Raw genomic sequence first — 26,699 nt, 5'->3', positions numbered from 1 at the left:
CAAGAGAGGAAATTGCTAGGGCCTTGCCTGACATCTTTATATCCTCATTGGCTCTTGGTGAGGTCCCAGAGGACTGGAGAATAGCTAATGTAGTCCATTGATTAAGGAAGGTAGCAGGGATAATCCAGGAAACTATAGGCTGGTGAGCTTCATGTCGGTAGAAGGTAAATTATTGGAGAGAATTTTCAGGAACAGGATTTATACCCATTTGGAAACAAATGGACTCATTAGCGATAGACAGCATAATTTTGTGAAGGAGAGGTAGTACCTCTCTAACTTGATCGACTTTTTTGAGAAGGTGACAAAAATTATTGATATGGGGAGGGCGGTGGATGTTGTTTTCATGGACTTCAGTAAAACCTTTGACAAGGTGCCTCATGGCAGATTGGTACAAACGGTAAAGTCACACAGGATCAGATGTGAGATGGCAAGATGGATACAGAGCTGACTCGGTCACAGAAAACAGACGAGTGGGGTTGCACAGGGATGGGTGCTGGGGCCTCTGTTGTTTGTAGTATGCATAAATGGTTTGGAGGAGAATGTAGCTGGTCTGATTAGTAAGTTCACGGATGACACCAAGTTTGGTGGAGTGGCAGGAAGTGATAAGGACTGTCAGAGGATACAGCAGGACATAGATAGGTTGGAGACTTGGGCAGAGAAATGGCAAATGGAGTTTAATTCGGACAAATGTGAGGTAATGCATTTTGGTAGGTCGAACATAGAGCGGAAATATACAGTAAATAGAACGTAAATATACAGTAAATAGAACAAAGAACAATACAGCACAGGAACAGACCCTTTGGACCTCCAAGCCTGTACTGGTCAGGATACCACCCTTGACCAAAAGCCTCAGCACTTCTTAATGCCCTATCCCTCTATACCGATCCTATCCATGTATTTGCCGAGATGCCCCAAATTAAAGTCGAAATCAGACATGAAATAATAATGAAAATGGAACGATGGGGTATATACAAGCCTCAACCAATGGCATAACTGTTAAGAATGTAGAAAATCAGAAGGATCTGGGCGTACAGGTTCACAGATCTTTGAAAGTGGCAACACAAGTGGACAAGATAGTCAGGAAAGCATATGGAATGCTTGCCTTCATTGGACGTGGCATCGAGTATAAAAATTGGCAAATAATGCTACAGTTGTATAGAACCTTGGTAAGGCCACACTTGCGCACAATTCTGGTCACCACACCACCAGAAGGATGTGGAGGCTTTGGAGAGGGTTCAGAGGAGGTTTACCAGGATGTTGACTGGTCTGGAGCATGTTAGCTATGTGGAGAGGCCGAATAGACTCAGACTGTTTTCATTAGAACGACGGAGGTCGAGAAGCGACCTGATAGATGTTTACATGATTATTAGGAGCATGGATAGAATGGATGGGCAGGCACTCTTTCCAAGGGTGGAGGGGTCAGTACCTTTGGGGCATAGGTTTAAGGTCCGTGGGGCAAAGTTTAGAGGAGATGTGCGAGGCAGGTGTTTTACACAGAGGGTGGTGAGTGTAACTCACTGCCAGGGGATGTTGTGGAAGCAGATACATTAACGGCGTTCAAAAGGCATCTCGGCAAATACATGGATAGGATGGGTATAGAGTAATACGGCACTAGGAAGTGCTGAGGGTTTTGGCCAAGGGTGGTATCATGAGCAGTGCAGGCTTGGAGGGTCGAAGGGCCTGTTCCTGTGCTGTATTGTTCTTTGTTCTTCGTAAAGTCCTTTTTACTGAATACACTCTCACGCAGCATCAATCAATTTGGGGAAAAAAGGGTGCATCAAACAGTTTATGATAACAGCTCCGGGTGTGGGTGTGGACACATTCCTTGCTGCCTCCACCAACATGGCAGATGGTATACTTCCAATGCACAATGTACCTCCTGTAAAATCTGTGCTTTTCTGATTGTTTTATACCTCCAAAACAGATGCAGCAAAGTCAGATTTCTAGGCCATAGAATTTAATTTTCAAATTCTCAAGGAGCAGTGGTATTCTCAACATGGATTATGCACCAAACCCCAAAGTTACTTTCACACACATCCAATCAAATTATGAAACGTAAAAGTGCTTAAATCATTTAAAAGAATGATACAAGAATTTTAAGAAAGCATGTTCCTGAACTCTCATTAAAAAACCACCACCAGTTTCATTTGCATTTTCCCCTTAAGTCGTTCATACATTCATATTTATTTTTCCCTCTAATGTCACATTATAGGAAGGATGCAATTGCACCAGAGGGGGTGCAAAGGCGATTCACGATGATGTTGCCTGTGATGGAACATTTAAGTTATGAAGTGAGGTTGGATAGGCTTGGCTTGCTTTTGCTGGTGCAGAGAAGACAGAGGGGAGTGATGCACAATCAATTACTCTTGAGGCAAGGTGGGTCATAACGAATAGGCTTTAATCTGCTAGAACTTTTCCCCAGGAGATTCGATACAGAAAGTGAAGGCTGCTGGGACGGCATCGGTTCTTATACTCCGCCTCTCAGGGCGGAGCTATGTACATCAGCCAATGGTAGACTCCTGGGTCTAGCCAATGGTCATCCACCTCTCAGGTATCGCAATATCTGGTATTACCACATTCACCCCCTGTTAAAAAGAACCCGGTGGGGTGATGGCCAGCGTTAATGTCGCCTTTCGCATGGTAGGACCAGGTATGGAGGTGCCGTGTTGTCGAGGGGAATAGCAAAGTGTTCATGGTGCAGCAATCAGTCGATCGGGTGGCCTGGTCGTCCTACTGGAACGCCTGGGCTTCGGCGGTGATCCTGATGGGGGCCCCGGCGGTTGCGACTCCGGGAACATGATGTCGTCCTCCCAGGAAGCTTCGTCACCCCTAGGCGGCGCTGTTGAGGTGAAAAGTGGGCAGGGGGAGGGGCGCCTGTAGGGGGCGTCGGTGCTTGTTCGGGCCTAGGTAGGGGCGGCGGGAGTACTGACCCTCCGGTCAGGTGCTGCGGGGAGGGTGGGGGTGGGGGCAATGGTGCGGGTGCGCGTGGGGCTCCGACGGGTGCCAGGTCCTGAAGGGAGACCGTGCCTTGGCGGCCGTCAGGGAATGCTACATAGGTGTACTGGGGGTTGGCGTGCAGCAGGTGGACCCTCTCGACCAACGGGTCCGACTTGTGCGCCCTCACATGTCTCCGAAGCAGGATGGGTCCGGGTGTCATTAGCCAGGTTGTGAGCGAGGTCCCGGAGGAGGACTTCCTGGGGAAAACAAGGAGACGTTCATGAGGTGTCTGATTTGTGGTAGTACAGAGCAGCGACCGGATGGAGTGAAGGGCCACCGGGAGGACGTCCTGCCAGCGGGAGACTGGGAGATTCCTAGACCGTAGGGCCAGCAGGACGGTCTTCCAGACTGTGCCGTTATCCCTCTCAACCTGCCCGTTTCTTCGGGGGTTGTAACTGGTCGTCCTGCTCGAGGCGATGCCTTTGCTGAGCAGGAATTGACTCAGTTCGTCACTCATAAAGGAGGACCCCCTATCACTGTGAATGTATGCGGGGAGACCGAACAGTGTAAACATACCCTGGAGGGCCTTGATGACGGTGGTTGTGGTCATGTCTGGGCAAGGGATGGTGTAGCCACCTAAAATGGCTGATTCCCGAGGAAAATGGTCAAACCCTGATCTAAAATGCCGAACGAAAGAGGCTGATGGGAAAATCAGCCAACAGTACTCAAACGGACGGTTGCAGGCAAAACAGTGTATTCGGCTCTGAGGAAATTGGCCCAGACCGATACCTGCAACCATTAACAGCACAACAAACCAGCCATCTGCATACTAAGCAGCCATCCCCGGGAACAATTGCTACACATTAGCAACATAAAGCCGATCCAGAGTTTTCGGCGCCAGCAGTGGCTGAGACAAAGAAAGGTGGACGACCACCCCCCGATCAAGGAATCACCCCAATAATGGGGTGATTGGGACCAAGTCCAATCACTTGGAACCAGGTTCAAGGTCCGCCCCGAGAATCGGGAAGCCCCTAGGGACTATAAAAATAGGGGCCAAGTTCAGATCAACCCTTCTTCTCCTACTCGCAACCTTCGAGACCCTTCGACGAAGAAACAATTAAGTGTTACTCCAGCGATCGCTACCAGATAGGTGCTCCAGACTATCGACTCGTAGCAGCCTTTTTGAATCCCGCAGGCCAGACCCAATTCGATAGACCAGTCGTTTCCCTGACCTAGTGGGCCATCACCAAAGTTAAGTATTGGCCTTTAGTGGTAGGTAATAGTCTAGAAGTAGGATTATTGTATAAGTATTTATTGTTGTACATAATAAATGATCGTTGATTTAACTTTTACTAAGCGGTGTGCTGCATTATTAATCATTACTTGAGCTTGAACCACGTGGCGGTATCAGAAAGATACCTGGCGACTCGTGAGCAAAGGTGACAGAATTACAGCTAATAAAACTAAGGCTAATAAGAGCAACATTTTGGCGACTCTGGTGGGACCCGATCTAGAAGTGGAAAACCACTCCGGGAGAACCCAAGAAATTTTGAATTAGAATCCAATTGGAAACAAAAACCACAAGTGTTCAAGCAGTTCTGATTAATAAGTCATAATTCGGAAGTGTGTGTATGCATGCGTAACTAACAGGGCTATAAGGTAAAACTGATAAATGTTGTTGCGTCAAAACTGTCGGAAGTCTGTATTTTTGGAAATTAGCGCAAGCCGTACCCGCATCTACGACACCACCTTAGCCCCCTGTTCCAAATTTAAACGAAGCAAACGGATAGGAAAGATGGCCATGCAGGCAATGCAACGCCTCATGAACCACGAGGAATTTGCGGTCGTAGCGACCAGCAGCAGTAGAGTGGGACAGTGCCCCACTTGGGAAGAGGAAATTCGGAAATATCTCAAGGGCAAAGGATGGCCCATGTGGAATGATTTCTGTAATAATGACGACTCAGGTCCCGGAAGTATAGGGCATACTTGGTGGGAGAACATGAGTGAGATCCATAAAAAGAACTTAACAAAAGCTCGCAAGCCGATGGCAATTGTGTCCTGTCTGGCACAATTGTGAGGCACAGAGGAGGTCGTCAGGACGCTCCGCAAAGAAGTAGAGGGCATACATCGTATGAGTAAAGTCGATGTATGCGAGGTGGAGAAAGAGAATCTGGAATTAAGGCGGAAATTAGCAGCAAAGGACGAAGAGGTGGCTGACGCCAAACGGGGTCACCAGTCTTGTCTGGCGCATTTGAGTAGTTTCCAGTCCCAGTACGAAAAGGCTCATCAAGACACGCAGCGTGCAGTCCTGGTAAATAAAGAAACAGAGAAGCAGGTGGAGACGCTACAGAAGCAATGTAGTGATCTCAAGGCAGCCTTGAGAGCGCTCCACGCTGCAACCATGGAACAAAGGCAGAGCACCATAGACCATGCGAAGTGTAGGAAGCAAATTGCAGACCTGCAATCACTGCATTCTGTCCAGAAGGGATTTCAAGAAACCTTTGGGGAAAAATTAGACCAGGAAGACAGCCCTGATTGGGAAGAATTACAGGAAACAGCGCAGATATATGTTCAGGGAACATGTGGGCAGGGAAAGCCCCAAAGGAGAAAAGCACCCCCACCCCCCACACAGCAGGTAGTTCAGGCTCCCATGAACCCTGTAACAACCCACCGCACAGCCACATCAGACGAGGCGGAATTCCTATATTCCACCCCCCTCAAAGTGACCCAATTACGGGACCCATGTGCAAAAATCACACCGTTCCTCCCCGCTTCAGACCCACACCATTTCTTTGCCACCGTCAAACATCAGGCGACCATGTACGGCCTGGACGAGAGAGAGCATGCAAAGCTCATGGTTCTAAGTTTGGATCCATCGGTAGCAGCAGCCCTTCCCGACCCACAGAACGTAGGAGGAGGCACCCTTGCAGGAATGCATACCGCGATCCTGGATGCGATCGGGTATAACCGGGGTGACCCCGTAGATGGCCTAAATAAGTGTAGGCAGAAGAAGTCTGAACACCCCACAGCGTTCGCAGGACGCTTGTGGATTCACTTCGAAGCCGTTTTCGGAAACGTAGACCGTGCCCATTTGTCCCCAGACAATATGGCCAAATGGACCCGCACCCTTATCTCCCATGCCACAGAAGCAGGACAGAATGCCTGCAGTAGTTATGATCCCTCGGAGGAGGCTCATAACGAGAAGTGGGTGGTTAAAAGATTGTCCCGCATTTGGGAGCAGTCTGTTCACAATCGACCCGACGCTAAAACCACCGAGGAAAAGCAAGACGCCGCAGACATGCAGGCAGTAAAAGCCACACCTCACAACCCCGCCTGGGTAAATGAGGGAAAGAACAGCCCCCCACGCAAATCACAAGAATGTTACAACTGCGGACAGTTGGGACATTTCGCAAAAGAATACAATGGCCCTAAAAAGCCACCGAGAGCCCAACAGACAGGCACTCTTATTAAGAAAAAGGCAGAGCCCATCCATAGCGTTAGCGCCCGTTCGGATCAGACGGACTTGACCGAAACGGACTGACGGTGTACGGGCTCCCCCAGTTGTGTCTGCGATACCCTTTGGGATAGGTCAGGACGACCCGTAGTCGCAGCGAAAATTCGGGGACAGCCTATCGAGTTTCTTTGGGACACAGGAGGATCCTGCACCACCATAAATTCCTCCACCCTTTTTCAGGACACGTGGCCCACTACAGCCACTATCACCCTCAGCGGCTTTACGGGCCACTCACAATAGGGACACATCACAGCCCCTGTACCCATTCAGATAAGAAACATAACCACAAAACACCCCGTAGTTTTAGTCGACCTGCCCCACACAGCAGAACACATTCTGGGAATCGACTTTATGAATTCCCACCACCTGTCCTTCGATCCAGTCGACCAGTGTGTCTGGAAGATTGCGAAATCCTCTAGAGCCCCCGCAACGCTCAACATAGGGGACTATATGAACAAAATTAGCGCAGTAGGCGAGTTTTGGTTCAACCCCACCACACTCAGCACGGACAGGCAGGTTAGGGCAGTCCTGCAAAAGAACAGGGCAGCATTTGCGACCCACAAGCACGACTGTGGACGGATGACTGGCTCTGTACAAGTAACAGGACCGGACCCTAGACCCCAAAAACAGTACGGATTCCCCCTAGAAGCAGAGGGAGAAATCCTAAAAGTTATAGAGAGCTTATTAGAGCAGGGCGTACTCAGATCGGTAGCCTCTACTAATAATGCCCCGATTTGGCCAGTAAGAAAGCCTGACGGATCATGGCGTCTGCCCATTGATTATCGGGAACTCAATAAAGTCACCCCCGCAGCAGCCCCCACCGTAGCAACAAGTCCCGAGACCATGCTCAAAGAGGGACTCAATTCCCGCTATTTCACGGTTTGGGACGTCAGTAATGGATTCTGGTCCATTCCATTGGCAAAGGCGTGCCAGTATAAATTTGCCTTCACTTTCAGAGCGCAGCAGTACACGTGGACATGCCTGCCACAAGGCTTCCACAATTCCCCTCTATTTTCCACCGACAGCTGGCAAATGGACGAGCGAAATTTTCTCGCCCCGAATGTCTGGTACAGTATGTAGATGATCTACTACTGCAGACAGACACTAAGGAAGAGCACACTGAGCTTCTGTCCGAACTCCTGGAATTATTACATTCCATTGGTTGTAAAGTCAACCCCAAAAAGGCCCAGTTATTGGAAGAAAATGTGGTATATTTGGGTACAATTATCACACACGGCAAACGCGAGATCGAGCATTAAAGAATTGACTCGATCGCTAAATTGCCCCTTCCCCAGAACGTTTCAGCCCTCCGGTCGTTTTTAGGACTGGTTGGCTACTGCCGAAACCACATCGACGGTTTCGCCAGCAAGGCAGCGCCCCTCTCAGACCTCCTAAAGAAAGGAGCCCCCTGGGAGTGGCTTCCGCAGCATACGGATGCTGTGGCATCACTAAAACAGGCGCTCATAGCCGCCCCCGCACTACAAGTTCCCGACCTGCTTTCCCCTTACGCAATAGAGGTAGCGACCACAGACTGCACCCTTTCAGCCGTGCTCCTGCAGGAACGGCACGACCAGTTAAGACCCGTGGCTTGTGCCTCCCGAATTTTAGATGCTGTGGAGCAGGGATTTTCAGCCTGTGAGAGGCACCTGCTCGCAGTTTTCTGGGCTGTCCAGTACTTTTCCTATATTACCGGACTAAAGCCCATCACCATTCTGACCGAACACACCCCCACCCAACTTTTACTGGACGGACGACTTAAGGACGGTACAGTTAGCCAAATACGCGCAGCTAGGTGGACCCTTCTCTTGCAAGGACGGGACATCACAGTCAAACGGACAAAGACCCACACATACTTAACGGACAATTTACAGTACCCCGGAACCCCCCATGAATGTGAAATCACCTCTCCACACCTCAACACAGGCCCCTTTATACCAAAAACACCCCCCAGAAAAATAGGTACTCCATCTCAGAGCCCCCCTCACCCGGACACGTGTGACCCCATTAAGATTCACGTGGATGGATTTTCCACAGTCTTAGATGGGCAACGCATAACAGGTTGCGGGATTTATGTTGAGGACGCACAGGGACGCGCCCTCGAGGAGATAGCATTAAAACTCCCCGGCCACTTAGGCGCGGAGGCAGCAGAGCTTGCGGCCATCGCGTACATAGTAGACCACCCAGATTCCTTCCCCAGCCCAGCAGACATATACTCAGACAGCCGCTATGTCTGCAACAGCCTTACAGAATTTCTGCCCCTGTGGGAAACAAGAGGATTTGTTTCCGCGGATGGGAAACCCCTCCCGTCAGCCCCGTTACTCCGCCATATTTTACAAAAAGCCCAGAACAGGACTTTTGGGATCATAAAAGTCCACAGCCACCATCGTTCCTCCCCCCCTGGAAATGTTAACGCCGACGCAATGGCTAAGGCAGGATCCAGGCATGGGTATTTCTGGAAACCCCCCGAAAGCGCGCCAGTGAGTGTGCCAGTGAGTGCAGTTCAGGTCACGCAGACTAGGATCGAGGAACTAGTAGAGGCCCAGAAGCAGGATAGCGCTCTCACTGAGATTGTGAAAGGGCAGTTTCCACCCTCCTACGAGAGGTTCAGAAATACACTAACCACACATGACGGTGTGGTGTTAAAGGACACCCTTTATGTAGTTCCTGAGCAGGATAGGAACCAATTAATTTGTTTATTCCATGATGGTCATGGACACCAGGGAATCGATCCCACTACTGCCCACCTCAAACAGCTTTGTTGGTGGCCAAATCTCATAAAGATGTAAGCCATTACATTGAGAATTGCCTTATCTGTGCGCAGAACAACACCGATAGATATGCCAAAAAGGCACAACTCAGCCACACCCGACCTGTTAACGGCCCCTGGACTAACCTCCAGATTGATTTTATAGGTCCATTGTCCCCTTGCAGGAACGGCTATAAATACGTTCTGGTGGTCATAGACACCTTTACAAAGTGGGTGGAAGCATTTCCAGCCCGCACCAACACCGCGAAAACCACAGCCAAGATCCTAACCCACCACATCTTTACAAGATGGGGACTCCCCCGCAGTATTGAATCGGACCAAGGTTCTCACTTCACGGGACAGGTCATGCAGAACGTCCTCACGATATTTGGCATCACCCAAAAATTGCGTACCACCCACAGTCGAGTGGTATAGTGGAGCGCATGAATCGGACCCTAAAAACCACCCTTCGTAAAATGGTCCAGCAGAACAACACCACTTGGGACTCAGTCCTCCCTTCTGCGCTGATGTTTTTGCGTAACACTGTTTCCACCTCCACAGGTTACACCCCACACACCCTCATGACCGGACGCTCCATGAAAGGGACAGAATACTTGTTAGGTTTAGACCTGACCAGCCCTGAAGTAACGGCTCTCACCCACGAGAAAGCCGTGGAGCAATTAGTTGCTAACGTCAAAACGGCTCAGTTAGCAGCCACAGTTAAATTGGGCACCGAAAAGAAACAGAGCAAGGCCTGTTTTGATAAGGCAGTGCATGCAACGGAGTATGATATAGGACAGCAAGTGATGTTGTCTGTATATAACCACAGCACATTCCTGTCTCCAAAATACTCGGGTCCGTACTCCATTACGGATAAAGTAAGCCCATCAGTATACAAAATAAAATACCCAAATGGTAAGACTGCGTGGTTTCATGTAAACCAGTTAAAGGCTTATGGAACACAGTCAAACCACGCCCACCACGTCATGCTTGACGCAGCAGACCACACACCGCCCACAGCCAACGTAACCCGACCAACCCCCACCACGTCCAGCCCAGCCACAGACTCGCCCTCGACTCCACCCCCAAAATCTACACTCCGCCCCGGAACGCCCACAGACTGCAGCAGCAGAGACAGCGACTGTGACTCGGACGATAGCCACAGCACACCTCCCTACTATCCCCATACAACCGGACCCACACCCACCGACTCCGATTTCGACTCCAGTGATCCCTTCATGATCACTTTTCTAACTAAATCCCACCACCGACCACCGAACCACACGGACGACCCCGACTTTGTCCCCACACAACTCGACACAACTCATTGGCACCGCGACAATTCCTACAGACTCGTCCGCAACGCCGAAAGCAACCCCAACTCACACCAAGCAGCCCTTTCAGCCTTAATTCACTCCAGAGTTTGGCACCCGGGAGAAGGGGACGACCTTGAGTCCGACTCCCAAACCGCCAACCCCTTTGCGACCCTGTTCGCAACAGAGAACTGAGGTGTCCACATGATGTTTAAAGGAAACGCTTGGGAGAAGTATTGTCCTTCCTGATGGAACCTGCAGGATGTTTTATGTTGTTCGTACGTTTGTTTTGTGTTGTTCGTCCGACAGGAGAATTTTTTCCAGATGCTTGTTCAGCGGTACCAACTTGTCTGCAGACACTTCAGCTGATACCGGTTCGGGTACCAGATGCCCGATCGTAGCTGCTCTTGTGATTCAAGGATAGAATCACTGTAGCAACCACACCACGATGACTACATTTTTGCCCGTTCTTGTCGGTTGCTCAGGCAGTGGAGAAAAGGCGTGAGACCCGCCCTGCCTGGGGACACCCCCGTTGGTCAAACACGCTCAGGATGGGGAGATACGGCATTGGTAGCCGTCCTACCCGGGGAATCCATCCAAATCTTACCCGTCGCGGCCCATACGCACCTCATTTGACATTTTTCATTTCAAAAAGTTTTTATTTGTTTAGGCGACCTTTAGGTTGCTGCCAGATGCTATTTACATCCTGGAACATTTGGATGGTAAATCAGCACTGGTCCGTCATTGGGAAGTGTGCCGTGTCCTAAAATTTGTTTTTGAAAAAAAAAATGAGTGAGTCACACATAGTGACCAATTATAAGGGAATAACTGGCCCCAAAAGGGCAGACACACTAACACACCGGATATTAAACCAAGGTAGTTACAGATACTATGCTTGTTTTTACAGAACTCCAGAGGCTCCAGGACCGGAGAAAACAAAAGAACACAAGAAGGAAAAGGAACGAGGACAGCCATGAGGACCTTCTTTCATCATGCTCAACATTTTTTCATGTACACTTGGTTGCGCGGGAACACGGACCCCATTACTTCAAACCCCCCTGCCGTTAATGTTTCACTGCCCCGCAGTACCCAGAGCCCAGTCACCAGCGACACTGCATCTTCCTGGTGTGCCAGGTTCATAACCTGGTACTCCCTGTCCTACGTGATTGAAGCACTGTTAGCGTTGGCGATACTCTGCTGTGTAGTGCAGACTATGCGCCTCCGCAAATGGAGAAGGCGGGCGTACCGCGCTCGAACCCCGGTATATCGGATCAGATCCCCTATATTTGGTTATGACCAGACCCCAGACCCCCGCGATCTATAACAAAATAATAAAGAGCATTCATTTGCGTTATTACTGTATATAAAAAGATGTACAAAACTTTTCATGAACAAAAAAAAATGTATGATCCTGAGCTTGACTGCCAAGCCAGGAAAGAGTATATTAAATGTTGTGATTGTTGTTGTATGTTTTAGGAAGATAGGATAATGCAATGTTTAGAGAGTATAGTGTATTTAGGTAAAATTAGAGGTCCCAAGTTCGTTATTTTGTAAATGCATGCCCCTGCCTGACATAGCGCCCTTAGAATTGTTTAGGTAAAAAATGTTGTGCATAGCTAGGGTCAGAGCAGTGGCCATGTAGAAGGTGCCCCCCCCGGTCAGGGAATGGAAAGAACAAAATTTATGTGATCCTTCACGCTTCGCGTTAGGATCACAAGGAGGGTGTGTAGCCACCTAAAATGGCTGATTCCCGAGTAAAATGGTCAAACCCCGATCTAAAATGGCGAAAGAAAGAGGCTGATGGGAAAATCAGCCAACAGGACTCAAACGGACGGCTGCAGGCAAAACAGTGTATTCGGCTCTGAGGAAATTGGCCCAGACCGATACCTGCAACCATTAACAGCACAATAAGCCAGCCATCTGCATACTAAGCAGCCATCCCCAGGAACAATTGCTACACATTAGCAACATAAAGCCGATCCAGACTTTTCGGCGCCAGCAGTGGCTGAGACAAAGAAAGGTGGATGACCACCCCCCAATCAAAGAATCGCCCCATTATTGGAGCATATCGAACCAAGTGATTGGGACCAAGTCCAATCACTTGGAACCAGGTTCAAGGTACGTCCCGAGAGGCGGGAAGCCACTAGGGACTATAAAAATAGGGGCCAAGTTCAGATCGACCCTTCTTCTCCTACTCGCAACCTTCGAGATCCTTCGGCGAAGAAACAAGTAAGTGTTACTCCAGCGATCGCTACCAGATAGGTGCTCCAGACTATCGACTCGTACCAGCCTTTTTGAATGCCGCAGGCCAGACCCAATTCGGTAGACCAGTCGTTTCCGTGACCTGGTGGGCCATCACCAAAGTTAAGTATTGGCCTTTAGTGGTAGGTAATAGTCTAGAAGTAGGATTATTGTCTAAGTATTTATTGCTGTATATAATAAATGATCGTTGATATAACTTTTACTAAGCGGTGTGCTGCATTACTAATCATTACTTGAGCTTGAACCACGTGGCGGTATCAGAAAGATACCTGGCGACTCGTGAGCAAAGGTGACAGAATTACAGCTAATAAAACTAAGGCTAATAAGAGCAACAATGGCGAATGGGAACTGGGAGTACTCGTCAATCACGTTCAGGAAGTATGTGTTACGGTCGGCGGAGGGGAGGGGGCCTTTGAAATCCATGCTGAGGCGTTCAAAGGGACGGGAAGCCTTTATCAGGTGCGCGCTCTCTGGGCGGTAGAAGTGCGGTTTGCACTGCACGCAGATTTGGCAGTCCCTGGTGACTGTCCTGATCTCCTCGATGGAGTAGGGCAGGGTGCGGGTCTTGATAAAATGAAAGAAACGAGTGACCCCCAGGTGGCAGAGGTCCTTGTGGAGGGATAGGAGGCGGTCCACTTGTGCGGTGGCACAAGTGCCGCGGGACAGGGCATCAGGAGGCTCATTCCGCTTCCCTGGACGGTACAAGATCTCGTAATTGTAGGTGGAGAGTTCTATCCTCCACCGCAAGATCTTGTCATTCTTAATCTTGCCCCGCTGTGCATTATCGAACACGAAAGCAAACCGTTGGTCCGTGAGGAGAGTGAATCTCCTGCCGGCCAGGTAATGCCTCCAGTGTCGCACAGCTTCTACTATGGACTGGGCCTCCTTTTCGACCGAGGAGTGGCGGATTTAGGAAGCATGGAGGGTGCGGGAGAAGAAAGCCACGGGCCTGCCCGCTTGGTTGAGGGTACTGCCAGAGCTACGTCGGACGCATTGCTCTCGATCTGGAAGGGGAGGGACTCGTCGATGGCGCACATCGTGGCTTTTGCAATGTCCTTCTAGCAGCTCGATAGCTGCAGCATAATTCTCCGCCTCCTCGATCAGAGGGTAGATCCCAGGGCTGACCCGCGAGCGTAGAAGGTGCATCTTTTGTCTTTCCGTGCGGGTGTCGGCGGCCGTGTCGAGGTAGCCCTTAAAACACGCCAGCCAATGTTTGAAGATAGCAGCAGAGTTGTCCGCGTGGGGGCTGAGCTGAAGGCACTCCGGTTTGATACGGAGATCCATCCTTTCAACTGAACTTGTAGCAGATTAAATTGATGTGCAATCAATTACTCTCGAGACAAGGTGAGTCATAACTAATAGGCTTTACTCTGCTAGAACTGTTCCCCAGCAGCTTCGATACAGAAAGTGAAGGCTGCTGAGACGGCATCGGTTCTTATACTCTGCCTCTCAGGGCGGAGCTATGTACATCAGCCAATGGTAGACTCCTGGGTCTAGCCAATGGTCATCCACCTCTCAGGTACCGCAATAGCTGGTATTACCACAGGGAGTGACCTGATCGAGGTGCACAAGATTATGAGGGGAATGGACAGGGTGGATAGGGAGCAGCTGTTCTCCTTAGTTGAAGGGTCAGTCACGAGGAGACACAAGGTCAAAGTGAGGGGTGGGAGATTTCAGGGGGAATGGGTGAAAAACATTTTTACACAGGGTGGTGCCGATCTAGGAGGGTGGTAGAGGCGGGTTGCCTCACATCATTTAAAAAGTACCTGGGTGAGCACTTGGCACATCATAACATTTAAGGTTATGGGCCAAGTGCTGGCAAATGGGATTAGGTGGGAAGGTCAAGTGTGTCGTGCTGGCTGCTCTGCGACACAGACGAACCAACACGGTTGCGGAAGGTAGATTATCATAGAATTTACAGTGCAGAAGGAGGCCATTCGGCCCATCGAGTCTGCACTAGCTCTTGGAAAGAGCACCCTAACCAAGGTCAACACCTCCACCCTATCCCAATAACCCAGTAACCCCACCCAACACTAAGGGCAATTTTGGACACTAAGGGCAATTTATCATGGCCAATCCACCTAACCTGCACATCTTTGGACTGTGGGAGGAAACCGGAGCATCCGGAGGAAACCCACGCACACACGGGGAGGATGTGCAGACTCCGCACAGACAGTGACCCAAGCCGGAATCGAAACTGGGACCCTGGAGCTGTGAAGCAATTGTGCTATCCACAATGCTACCGTGCTGCCCAACTCAGGTACAACTCAGTTTTATTACTAACAATATTAACATCTGTAAACTGGTTCCTGTGGTTTGTTCATTACCCTCTAACCTGTGGACCCAGCCCTAACACTATCTTGGAGTGGCACTCAGCACATGGTGAATGTCTGAGTGGCTTGTTGTGAGCTCTGTGCCCTGAGCTGTCTCCTGCTGGAATGAGCGGGAAGTGTCGTGTTCCCAGTTTTATAGTGTGTCTGCTCTTGCTTGTGATTGGCTGTGATGTTGCTTGTCTGTTGATTGGTCCGTTGATCTGTCCATCAGTGTGTATGTGTGTTTGCACCATGATGTTTATCTGAATATCATGACATCCTCCCTTTTTTACAAGAATATGTGCCTACGTGGTAATAAATATAGATGTGTACTGAGTGCAGCTGAATGTCTGTGTGTGCAATATCTACAACATATACATGAGGCTAAACTATATACATAGGAAGGTGTCAGGTGCAACACAGCAACGAGGTTGTACCATAAACAAAACAAGTGTAAACATCAAGCATCAAAACGAACTCCTGTAACGACAAAAGAGAAACTTATTAACATTGTGGCATAATACTTCAGTGAGTCCAATGTTCAAACAGGCTCATAAGTCCAGCCTAGTAGGTGGGCGATGAATTCGGGTTGACCGCCTCAAGGGTGGGTCAGGATCCACCGGCTGAGGAGTGGGCCTGGCCACAGGCAACAGAGGAATGGGCATGGTGGCAGGAAGCTCCACGAAGTCGACATCAGGAACAACAGGAGTGCGTGGCACTGGTGTATGATCACGTAGTGAGCGCGGAAGCAGGCGAAGAGCCCGGCGATTGCGCCGGTGAATGGAGCCATCAGGCATGCGAAGCAGGAACGAGCGGGGAGCCACGCGTCGGAGAACTTCGGCAGTTGCCGACCAGCCACACTCTGGTAGGTGGATGCGGACGCTGTCTCCAGGCGCCAAGGCAGGAAGATCAGTTGCCCGAGTGTCATGTACCACCTTCTGCTGAGCACGCTGGTGTCGCATCCTTTGCAGTACTGGAACATGGTTGGGTGTAGGGACAAGAATGGATGGCACAGTGATCCTGAGGGTGCGACCCATCAACAGCTGGGCTGGCAAGAGGCCGAGCGATAGGCCAGCAGGGCTAAGCAGAAATCCGATCCGGCATCAGCAGCCTTGCAGAGGAGCCGCTTGACGATATGAACGCCCTTTTCCACCTTGCCATTTGACTGGGGATGCAGAGGGCTGGACGTCACGTCTGTGAAGCCATACGAAGCAGCAAAAGACCATTCTTGGCTTGCAAAACAGGGCACATTGTCCGACATGACGGTAAGCGGAATGCCATGGTGAGCGAAGGTGTCTTTGCATGCCCTGATGACAGCGGACGATGTCAAATCGTGCAGGTGTATGACCTTTGGATAGTTCGAAAAGTAATCTATGATGATTACGTAGTCCCTGCCAAGCGCATCAAAAAGGTCTACATCCACCTTCGCCCAGGTGGACGTCACCAAATCATGGGGCTGAAGCGTCTCAGGGGGTTGCGCGGCTGAAACCTTTGGCAGGTGGGGCAGTTGAGCACCATGTTGGTAATGTCATCGCTGATGCCCGGCCAGTATACAGCTTCTCGGGCCCTCCGTCTGCACTTCTCAACCCCGAGATGGCCTTTGTGTAGTTGGTCGAGGACCAGCTTGTGAATGCTGTGTGGAATCACAATCCGGTCCAGCTTTAGGAGGACACCGTCAATGACGGCCAAGTCGTCCCGGACATTGTAGAATTATGGGCACTGTCCTTTGAGCCACCCTCCCGGCATGTGGCGCATCACACGTTGTAGAAGGGGGTCAGCCGCAGTCTCCCGGCGAATACGGGCCAGACTTGAATCATCAGCTGGCAGATTGGCCAATGTGAAGGCCGCACGCGCTTCGACCTGACAGACGAACCCCTCCGAATCGGGCGGTGTGCTCACTGCTCTGGATACGGCATCCGCAATGATGAGGTCCTTTCCCGGGGTGTAGACCAGTTGGAAGTTGTACCTCCGGAGCTTGAGCAGGATGCGTTGGAGGAGAGGGGTCATCTCGTTCAGGTCCTTATGTATGATGCTGACGAGGGGACGATGGTCGGTTTCCACGGTAAACTGGGGGAGACCATACACGTAGTCGTGGAACTTATCTATTCCGGTCAACAAACCCAGGCACTCCTTCTCAATCTGCACATAGCGCTGTTCTGTGGGGGTCATGGCCCGCGAGGCATAGGCGACCGGGGCCCATGATGCAGTTTCATCCTGTTTCAGGAGTACCGCACCAATGCCGGACTGGCTGGCATCAGTCGAGATCTTCGTATCCCGAGAGGTGTCGAAGAACGCCAATACCGGGGCTGTGGTGAGCTTAATTTTGAGCTCCTCCCATTCCTTCTGGTGTGCGGGCAGCCACTGGAACTCCGTGGACTTCTTTACTCGGTGGCGAAGAGCCGTTGTGTGGGAGGCAAGGTTGGGAATGAACTTCCCCAGGAAGTTGACCATGCCTAGAAAGCGTAGCACTGCTTTCTTGTCTGCCGGCTGCGGCATGGCTGTAATGGCGCTCACATTGTCTGCATCTGGACGCACTCCCGACCGGGACATATGGTCCCCCAGAAACTTTAGCTCAGTTTGGCCAAAGGAACACTTGGCTCGGTTGAGGCGCAGGCAGTGTTCCCGTGTCCGCGCGAAGACGCGCTGGAGACGACTGATGTGCTCCTGTGGTGTGGTGGACCAGATGATGATGTCATCAATATAGACGTGCACCCATTCGATGCCCTCCATCATCTGTTCCATGATTCTGTGAAATACCTCGGATGCCGAGATGATGCCAAACGGCATTCTGTTATAGCAGAACCTGCCGAAAGGAGTGTTGAAGGTGCACAGCTTCCTGCTGGATTGATCCAGTTGGATCTGCCAAAAACCCTTCCAGGCATCAAGCTTTGTGAACATTTTAGCCCGGGCCATTTCGCTCGTGATCTCCTCCCATTTGGGTACGGGGTAGTGTTCCCTCATGATGTTGTTGTTCAGGTCTTTCGGGTCGATGCAGATCCGGAGTTCGCCAGAGGGCCTTTTAACACACACCATGGAGCTGACCCATGGCGTGGGCTCCGTGACCCGGGATAGCACTCCTTGGTCCTGGAGATCCTGCAGCTGCTGCTTGAGGCGGTCTTTGAGTGGTGCTGGAACTCTACGAGGTGCGTGAATGACTGGGGTGACATCCGGTTTGAGCCGTATTCTGTAGGTATAGGGCAGTGTGCCCATGCCTTCGAAGGCCTCCTGGTTGTGGGCGAGGAGCGAGTGGAGCTGTGCCCTAAATTCAGCATCCGGGTAGTCTGACGTGCCTTCTGGAGACAGAGCGTGTACCCGCTGAACGAGGTGGAGAACCTTGCACGCCTGTGCGCCTAGCAGGAAGTCCTTTGATGATCCAACAATCTCGAAGGACAGTGTGGCCGTGTACGCGTTGTGCCTCACCTGGAGCTGGCAGGATCCCATGGCCGGGATAACGTTTCCGTTGTAGTCGACCATCTTACAATGGGATGGCCGAATTGGTGCTCTGACCTTCAAGGCGTAAAAGGCTGACCATGCTATCAGGTTGGCGGAGGCACCAGTGTCTAAACGGAATGTGATTCGTGATCGGTTGACCGTTAGGGTGGCACACCATTCATCACCCGGATTGACACTGTTCACTGGCATCGGCTGGTGGGTCCTGCTTGGAGACATCCGGTTCCTGTCCATGACCGCAACGCGGAAGGCTTCCCGGTCGTCTGTATCGCCGGTCTGTATATCGTCCGGGCGGAGTATGGAGGCTGAATGGTCCGCACGTCCCTGCGAGGCAGTCGGAATTGGGGAGCGTTGGCAGGTTGAGCTGCACGACAGCAGGCAGCGTAGTGGCCCATCTTGCCACAGTGGAGGCATTGTCGTTTCTTTGCTGGACATTGCCGCTTTAAAACCGCGGATCCACAGTTGCCGCACGTTGTGATGTCATGGCGTTTGTTGCGCCATTGCGCATGCGCAGTTCGGTCCTGCGTAGAGCGCGCCTGCGCATCACGTCCCTCTGCGTCGATGTCTCTTTTGGCGCATACAAGCGCGGGAGGCCGCGAAAAGCGCGCGAAATGGCCGCCCTCGTCCGGGCCGCGGGCCGGGAGGAACTCGATGGACTGGACCCGCTCGGCCTCGTAGGACCCCTCCCTTGTTGATTCGTCCGCGTCGGACCCCTGCCGTGCCGACTCAGCCGCCTGGAATTGGGAGTAGTGGCTGGTCGCGTTTTCATGGAGGACGCAGGCTTCGATGGCGGTGGCTAGGGTGAGGCTTTTAATCTTGAGGAGCTGCTGGCGTAGGGTGCCCGAGGTGGACCCAAAAACTATCTGGTCCCAAATCATGGAATCGGAGGTTGCCTCGTAACCGCAGGACTCGAAACTCTCATTTACCACGACGCTGAAGTGTTGCTCGAGTTTGAGAAGGACCGTCTTGTACTTCGTTTTGTCCTCACCTTCCACGAACACCAGGGAGTTGTAGATGTGGATGGCGTGTTGCCCTGCCGTGGAGAGGAGGAGGGCGATTTTCCTGGTATCCGAAGCATTCTCCCTTTCTGTGGCTTCTTGGAAGAACTGGAAGCGCTGTTTAGACAACTTCCAGTTAACGCCAAGGTTTCCAGCGATTCGGAGCGGCTGCGGCGGGCTGATGGTGTCCATGACGCAGGATGGTGGATTCCTGAAGATGCGTAGGAAGGTCTCACAGTTACTGGGTCCCAATCCTGGTACTATATCATGTTGGGTGCTCTGCTACACAGACGAACCAACACGGTTGCGGAAGGTACAACTCAGTTTTATTACTAACAATATTAACATCTGTGAACTGGTTACTGTGGTTCATTCATTACCCTCTAACCTGTGAACCCAGCCCTAAAACTATCTTGGAGAGGCACTCAGCACATGGTGAATGTCTGAGTGGCTTGTTGTGAGCTCTGTGCCCTGAGCTGTCTCCTGCTGGAATGAGCGGGAAGTGTCGAGTTCCCCGTTTTATAGTGTGTCTGCTCTTGCTTGTGATTGGCCGTGATGTTGCATGTGTATTGATTGGTCTGTTGATCTGTCCATCAGTGTGTATGTGTGTTTGCACCATGATGTTTGTCTGAATATCATGACAAGGTGCTTTTCATGCATCGGCGCAGACTCAATGGGCCAAAGGGCCTCTTCGCCACTATTATTTGGTGACTCTGTAAGGGAGGAATGTTGCAAACACCTACTGCTTTGGGTGTAAAACACATTTAACTATTTGATTTCACTTTGTGAGGGCCAGTCTAGAGTTTTTGCAACTTATTACTTTGTTTTCCTGACTTTGATATTAATGGTACTGTGTTGCAAAGTACAGGAGGAAGGTTAAATTAGGCACATCTCAGAACATGGAGCTAACATACCCATGTCAACATTCTGTAAACTTCTTGGCGGACATCTAAATTACCAAAGCAGTGATGAGCACAAAAGCTATTGTGTTTTTCATCCGAACAATTGGGGAAAAAAGGTATTTTGCTCACTATGCAGTTTCCTATTATCAAGCTGTCACTGCACTCCATAGGTTGTAGTTGAGGCCTACTGACTGTGCTTGTTCATCCTTATGTTGCAAACAATGCGAATGGAAATACCGTTTTGACAAAACAATGCAGAATTTCTCCACTAATGCTATTTGTTTGGTACCTGTTTCGTACAGAAGATGTTTTTGCTACATTGGTTCTAAAAGTACTTGAACAAACATCAAGTTGTGAATCCATTTGCAGTCTGAAAGAGAAATAGAGGCTCTGGTTGAAAAATAATCAGACGCCTTCAATGACAGAATGGTAAAAGCAGTGTTGGTCCACACGCCTATAACAGGTCCTTCTTTTTTGGTGTGGTAAACAAGTGATAAAGGTTAACAAGCTGATACCTGCATCACAAGCTACTTACCATTAACTATCAGTGGGTGGCAGAAGAAGCAAGATAGAAAGGCAGCCAATTTTAAACCTGAACAATAAAGTTGAACTCAGCAGAGGAAAACGTATTCATCAGGAATAGCCCCAAATTAAAGTTAAAATAAGACATAAAATAATAATGAAAATGGAATGATGGGGTATACACAAGGGAAATATTTGAAATATAAATTATGTTTTAGTGCTCATTATAACAGCTCAGCGTTTGTCTTACAATTGTAAGGCTTACTAATGGCCGCTGTGTGCTTCATCATGTACAGAATGAGATACAAAATAAGAAAATGTAACTGATAGTTCTCCAGTGCCGGAATGGGATAATGCACTGATTTATGAGGTACTGAGCTGTGCAGGACAGCATGTTCAGACCCGAGGCTGCGCTGAAGTCGTTATGTCAGGCAGCGAAAGAGTGCACTGCTATTACTGGCCTCTGCATCCCAAGGAGAGACAAGAATCAACCAGATTCCCATTAGGCCCTCTGCTGTTCTTTGCCTGTGTAAATTCCAGGCGATAATATTGAGTCCGAGTAGGATTAAATTCTGTTCTCCAGGTGCCCAGGACAACAAGCTGCCCTGCTCTCCCTATCTGGACTGACACCTGGTAAATCTGCCATTGTTACATATTGTGTGGATGAAAAGGAAATCTCACTGCTCTTCACCAAGTATTATTTTCACCTTCTGCACAATATATATTTGCCCTGGGCCTAATGGAGTTGGTCAACTTTCATTTGGAGTGGATAGATGCAGCAGACAAATTAGGTCCTTTTTCTCTCACACTTGGACCACACGGAGTGAAAGAAGGAATGTGGGGCGGGATTCTCTCCTACCCGGCAGGGCGGGGGGTCCCGGCGCCAAGGAGTGGCGTGAACTACTACGGCGTTGGGCCGCCCCAAAGGTGCGGAATTCTCAGTGCACCTTCAGGGGCTAGGCCGGCCCCGGAGTGGTTTTCGCCCCGCCGGCAGGCTGGGAAGGGGCTTGGTGCCACGCCAACCGGCACCGAAGGGCCTCCGCCGGCTGGAGCGATTTGCCGCATGCGCGGCAGCGCCAGCGTGTGCTGGCGTCATCCCGACGCATGCGCAGGGGGGGGGTACATCTCCGCGTCAACCATCGCGGAGGACCACAGCAGCCGATGCGGAACAACAGAGTGCCCCCACAGGCCTGCCCGCGGATCGGTGGGCCCCGATCGCGGGCCAGGCCACCGTGGGGGCACCTCCTGGGGCCAGATCCCCCCACGCCGCCAGGTCCCGCCAGTAAGGACCTACTCTAATTTACGCCGGCGGGACTGGCAAAAAACGGGCGGTCACTCGGCCCATCGCTGGCCGGAGAATCGCCGGGGGGGGCGGCTGCCAGCAGCCGCCGACCGGCATGGCGCGATTCCCGCCCCCGCCAAGTCTCCGGCGCCGGAGAATTCGGCAGCCGGCGGGGGCGGGATTCTCGCCACCCCCTGGCGATTCTCCGACCCCGGTGGGCAGTCGGAGAATCCCGCCTATGATTCTGATGTCAATGTATTGAATGCCAGTTTCTCTCTTCTCCAAAATCAACCGAATCGAAGACTGATACACTCTTGCTTCCTACTGAAAAGCCTGATAGTTCATGCCATTGCTAAAGTGTGTGCTAGTCAAATAATGAAACTGGTAGCTGAAAGAACTAATAACGCTCTGTCAACAGATTAAATTGTATGATAGGATCCCAAAATAAATGATCTACGGAGCTGTTGCTGTGCGCAAGATCATTGATTTCTCACTCCCACGTGAACAAATACAATTTGTGCAGATGGAATGAACCGAACTAATAATTTTCATAAACCGTTCCATGCAAAGTATTTTAAAGTCTGCACTCACCGAAAGGTCATCTGGAACACTTGACCCTGATTGACCTGCTGTGATTTGTTGTTGTAGCCATGCAGCATCTCCACAAAGAGCGTGTCATTCAGTTTGGCATCAAGCTTCTGGCATTTGCTCTCACATGCCTCCGATAGTAGCACACAAGATTTACCATCTGCTGTCAGTCTGTACTCCTCCACACAGCTGCCAGCAGAGAAAGAAGCTTCATCAGTCAGTAACAGACCTTGGGAAAGAAGGCATCTCTTGATGTTAACTATAAGATATCATTTGGAACATTACCATCAGCCAATTAGATATTCTGCAGGGAGGAACATTTATAACACACACTAAATAATGTGAGACTGCTCATTTTAATGGAGTGGATGTAGAATCAGGTGAGTTTGATAACAGGTGGGCGATCTGTTCAGCCACATTACTGTCTATGCGTTAGGACAAAAAATATACCCACGCCGGTCTTTCTCAGGCTTTAGCCTCACAACTTCTTTCCCTGCTGTTTTGAGCATTGCTTTAGAATATTAGAGCACTTTTGTTTCCTTTTCATGCACTGCTGCAAATTGGTTTCCAAGACACCAATTGCCCTTTTACGCCCAAGACCACAACAGAAGTCTGCACTTTGATTGTGAGACAGTAAATTATCCAATGGTGTGAGTGAGGACATCACAATTGGGGTTGTACTGTTCCCACCCCCCCACACACAGACGCTATGAGTAGGCAGTCGCAATCCTGTGACCAGAGCAATTGGGAACCTGGCTAATGTTTGCTTCCTTCACCCAAAGTAAATGTGTACAACCATAGGCTATCAGCCAACTTACTAACAGCAGCAAATTGTACTGCCTGGGCAGTTCTGTGCAGCTCAGAGGCAGAACCTTTATCTCTGAGCCAATGGAAGGAAGTCAGAAGAATGTTTTTTGCAATCATTGAAGGTTGAGGTTATTGAACCATTTAATGAAATGCTGCAAATGAAATCTAGGCTTGTTCGACATTTGATAACAACTCAAAGACTGAGCTATAAAAATAGATAATGGATTTCAAAAGGTGCTCAACGTCATATCTGTGATTTCCATTTTACTCAGGCAACCTTTTATGCATGCTTTTATGACTCAGTAATATAAATCTATTCATAAGATAACAACTGCACTGTAGCAAATCTCATTTTCTATGGACACATACAACGGCATTTGACTTTTAAATTCAGTTTCAAAAGAAGAACTTTTCATCTTAAAAGTTTATTTATATTAAAATATTCGGGACTGCTTAACTCTTTGAGAACTGTAGCTCCGCACAAAATCAAAAAAATATGATCTGTTCAAAGAATCCTCTGAACTCAGTTCCTCCATATATTTTCTTCTTTGCATACCAAAGACCTGACAGGAGTTTACTCTTTTTCCTATCCATGTGTCTCTGGACTATAGTCACTACAAAGTCACTTGCTATTGTCATACTTCAGCAACATAGCCCATGCCTCATGATCAATCTGCAAGGTTCTGACAGGATTTATGATGATTTAGAAAAACATAGTTTGATTAAAGATAGTCAGCATGGCTTTGTGAGGGGCAGGTCATGCCTCACAAGCATTGAATTCTTTGAGGATGTGACGAGAAACATTGATGAAGGTCGGGCAGTGGATGTGGTGTATATGGATTTCAGTAAGGCATTTGATAAGGTTCGCCATGGTAGGCTCATTCAGAAAGTTAGGGGGCATGGGATACAGGGAAATTTGGCTGTTTGGATACAGAATTGGCTGGCTGAAAGAAGACAGCGAGTGGTAGTAGATGAAAAGTATTCCGCCTGGAGGTCGGTGACCAGTGGTGTCCCGCAAGGATCTGTTCTGGCACCTCTGCTCTTTGTGGTTTTCATAAATGACTTGGATGAGGAAGTGGAAGGGTGGGTTAGTAAGTTTGCCGATGACACAAAGGTTGGTGGAGTTGTAGATAGTGTTGAGGGTTGTTGCAGGTTACAACAGGACATTGACAGGATGCAGAACTGGGCTGAGAAGTGGCAGATGGAGTTCAACCTTCATAAATCTGAAGTGATTCATTTGGGAAGGTTGAATTTGAATGCTGAATACAGGGTTAAAGGCAGGATTCTTGGAAGTGTGGAGGAACAGAGGGATCTTGGGGTCCACGTACATAGATCTCTCAAAGTTGCCACCCAGGTTGATAGGGTTGTTAAGAAGGCGTATGGTGTGTTGGCTTTCATTAACAGGGGGATTGAGTTTAAGAGCCGCGAGGTTTTGCTGCAGCCTTATAAAACTCTAGTTAGACCACACTTGGAATATTGCGTCCAGTTCTGGTCACCTCATTATAGGAAGGATGTGGATGCTTTGGAGATGGTACAGAGGAGGTTTACCAGGATGCTGCCTAGACTGGAGGGCATGTCTTATGAAGAAAGGTTGAGGGAGTGATGCACAATCAATACCCTTGAGACCACGAGGAGTCATATCGATTCAGCTTTAATCAGATAGAACTGTACGCAGCAGCGATGTTACAGAAGTGAAGGCTGCTGGGACGGCATTGGTTCTTATACCCTGCCTCTCAGGGCGGGCCTATGTACATTACCCAGTGGTAGACCCTGCGGTCTAGCCAATGGTCATTCACCTCTCAGTACTGCAATACCTGGTATTACCACAGGGAGCTAGGGCTTTTCTCACTGGAGCGAAGAAGGCAGAGTGGTGACTTGATAGAGGTGGAGAAGATGATGAGAGGCATGGATAGAGTGGATAGCCAGAGACTTTTCCCCAGGGTGGAAATGGCCGTCACGAGGGGACATAATTTTAAGGTGATTGGAGGAAAGTATAGGGGAGATGTCAGAGGTAGGTTCTTTAAACAGAGAGTGGTGGGTGTGTGGAATGCACTGCCAGCAGAGGTGGTGGAGTCAGAGTCATTAGGGACATTTAAGCAACTCTTAGACAGGCACATGGACAGCAGTAAATTGAAGGGGTGTAGGTTAGGTTGATCTTAGATTAGGATAAATGGTTGGCACAACATCGTGGACAGAAGGGCCTGTACTGTGCTGTACTGTTCTATGTTCTATGTTCTAAGGCAGCACATGTCTATCCCTAGTCAAACCCTGCCTGTAGCGTGGCATGAAGTAAAGCAGTGGCGTTATTTCCCGATCGGCACTCTTCAGGCTACGCAGGAAAGGGATGTGAATTGCTTCTTTTTCCTTTGTCGCTAACAGAAAACCTTGGGTAGCACTTCCTTCCAGCGGAATATTCTGGAACCTCTGGAGGTGATGCCCTGCGACGGGTTCCCCAGCAACAGGATGGGCGAGCTAGGCGAAATGCCTCAGACATTGATAGGGCCAGAAAATTCTGCCAGTGGCCAATGGCAAGCTGCCTCCACCGCCAGTGATCACACCACAGGGCTGGGAGGGTTCACACCATGGGGGTGTGGGTGGGTGCATAAATTCCCACCATTTGTTAATGTTTTGAAAGCTGTAAAGAGCATTCTGAAAATCTCAGATTTTTCGAGTCAGCTGGACAGTTAAGTCTTCTTCATATAGGAAGAGCCGTCAAGACAATTAAAAAAAATATACTGTTATTAATAATCCATCCACCTCATTAAGACTGATATAATTTGACCTGGTGCACAGGTTGGGATATTCTACCATACTCTAGATTCTGAAGTGGGTCCCAGTGGATGGGAAGGTAGCAAATGGGGAGGTAGTTCATGAAAGATGAGAGACAGAAAATAAGTAGACAGACCTGTCAGTCTGACATCAGTCTCAGAAAAATGCTGAACTCCATTATTAAGGAAGTAGCAATAGGGCAGAACATCATAATATGATTAAGAAGAGTTCATATGATTTTATGAAAGGGAAATTATGTTTGGCAAAGCTATAAGAATTCTTGAGGATGCTAACAGG

The 26,699-nt window shown here is 49.6% G+C and overlaps 1 protein-coding gene across 4 annotated transcripts in view; it reads right to left on the bottom strand.

Moving 5' to 3' along the window:
* Positions 1 to 26,699, bottom strand: part of LOC140399093 (astrotactin-2-like) — a 2,178,011-nt gene that overhangs the window by 905,395 nt on the left and 1,245,917 nt on the right. For all 4 annotated transcript variants that reach the window (XM_072488234.1, XM_072488235.1, XM_072488236.1 and 1 more), the window contains one exon: positions 22,830 to 23,015. In XM_072488234.1, coding sequence (XP_072344335.1) covers positions 22,830 to 23,015 — 186 coding nt within the window. The remainder of the gene's footprint in view (positions 1 to 22,829; positions 23,016 to 26,699) is intronic.

This window comes from Scyliorhinus torazame, chromosome 22 (assembly GCF_047496885.1).
Source record: "Scyliorhinus torazame isolate Kashiwa2021f chromosome 22, sScyTor2.1, whole genome shotgun sequence".
Lineage (NCBI taxonomy): Eukaryota > Metazoa > Chordata > Chondrichthyes > Carcharhiniformes > Scyliorhinidae > Scyliorhinus > Scyliorhinus torazame.
This window is presented reverse-complemented; position numbering and strand designations above follow the sequence as displayed.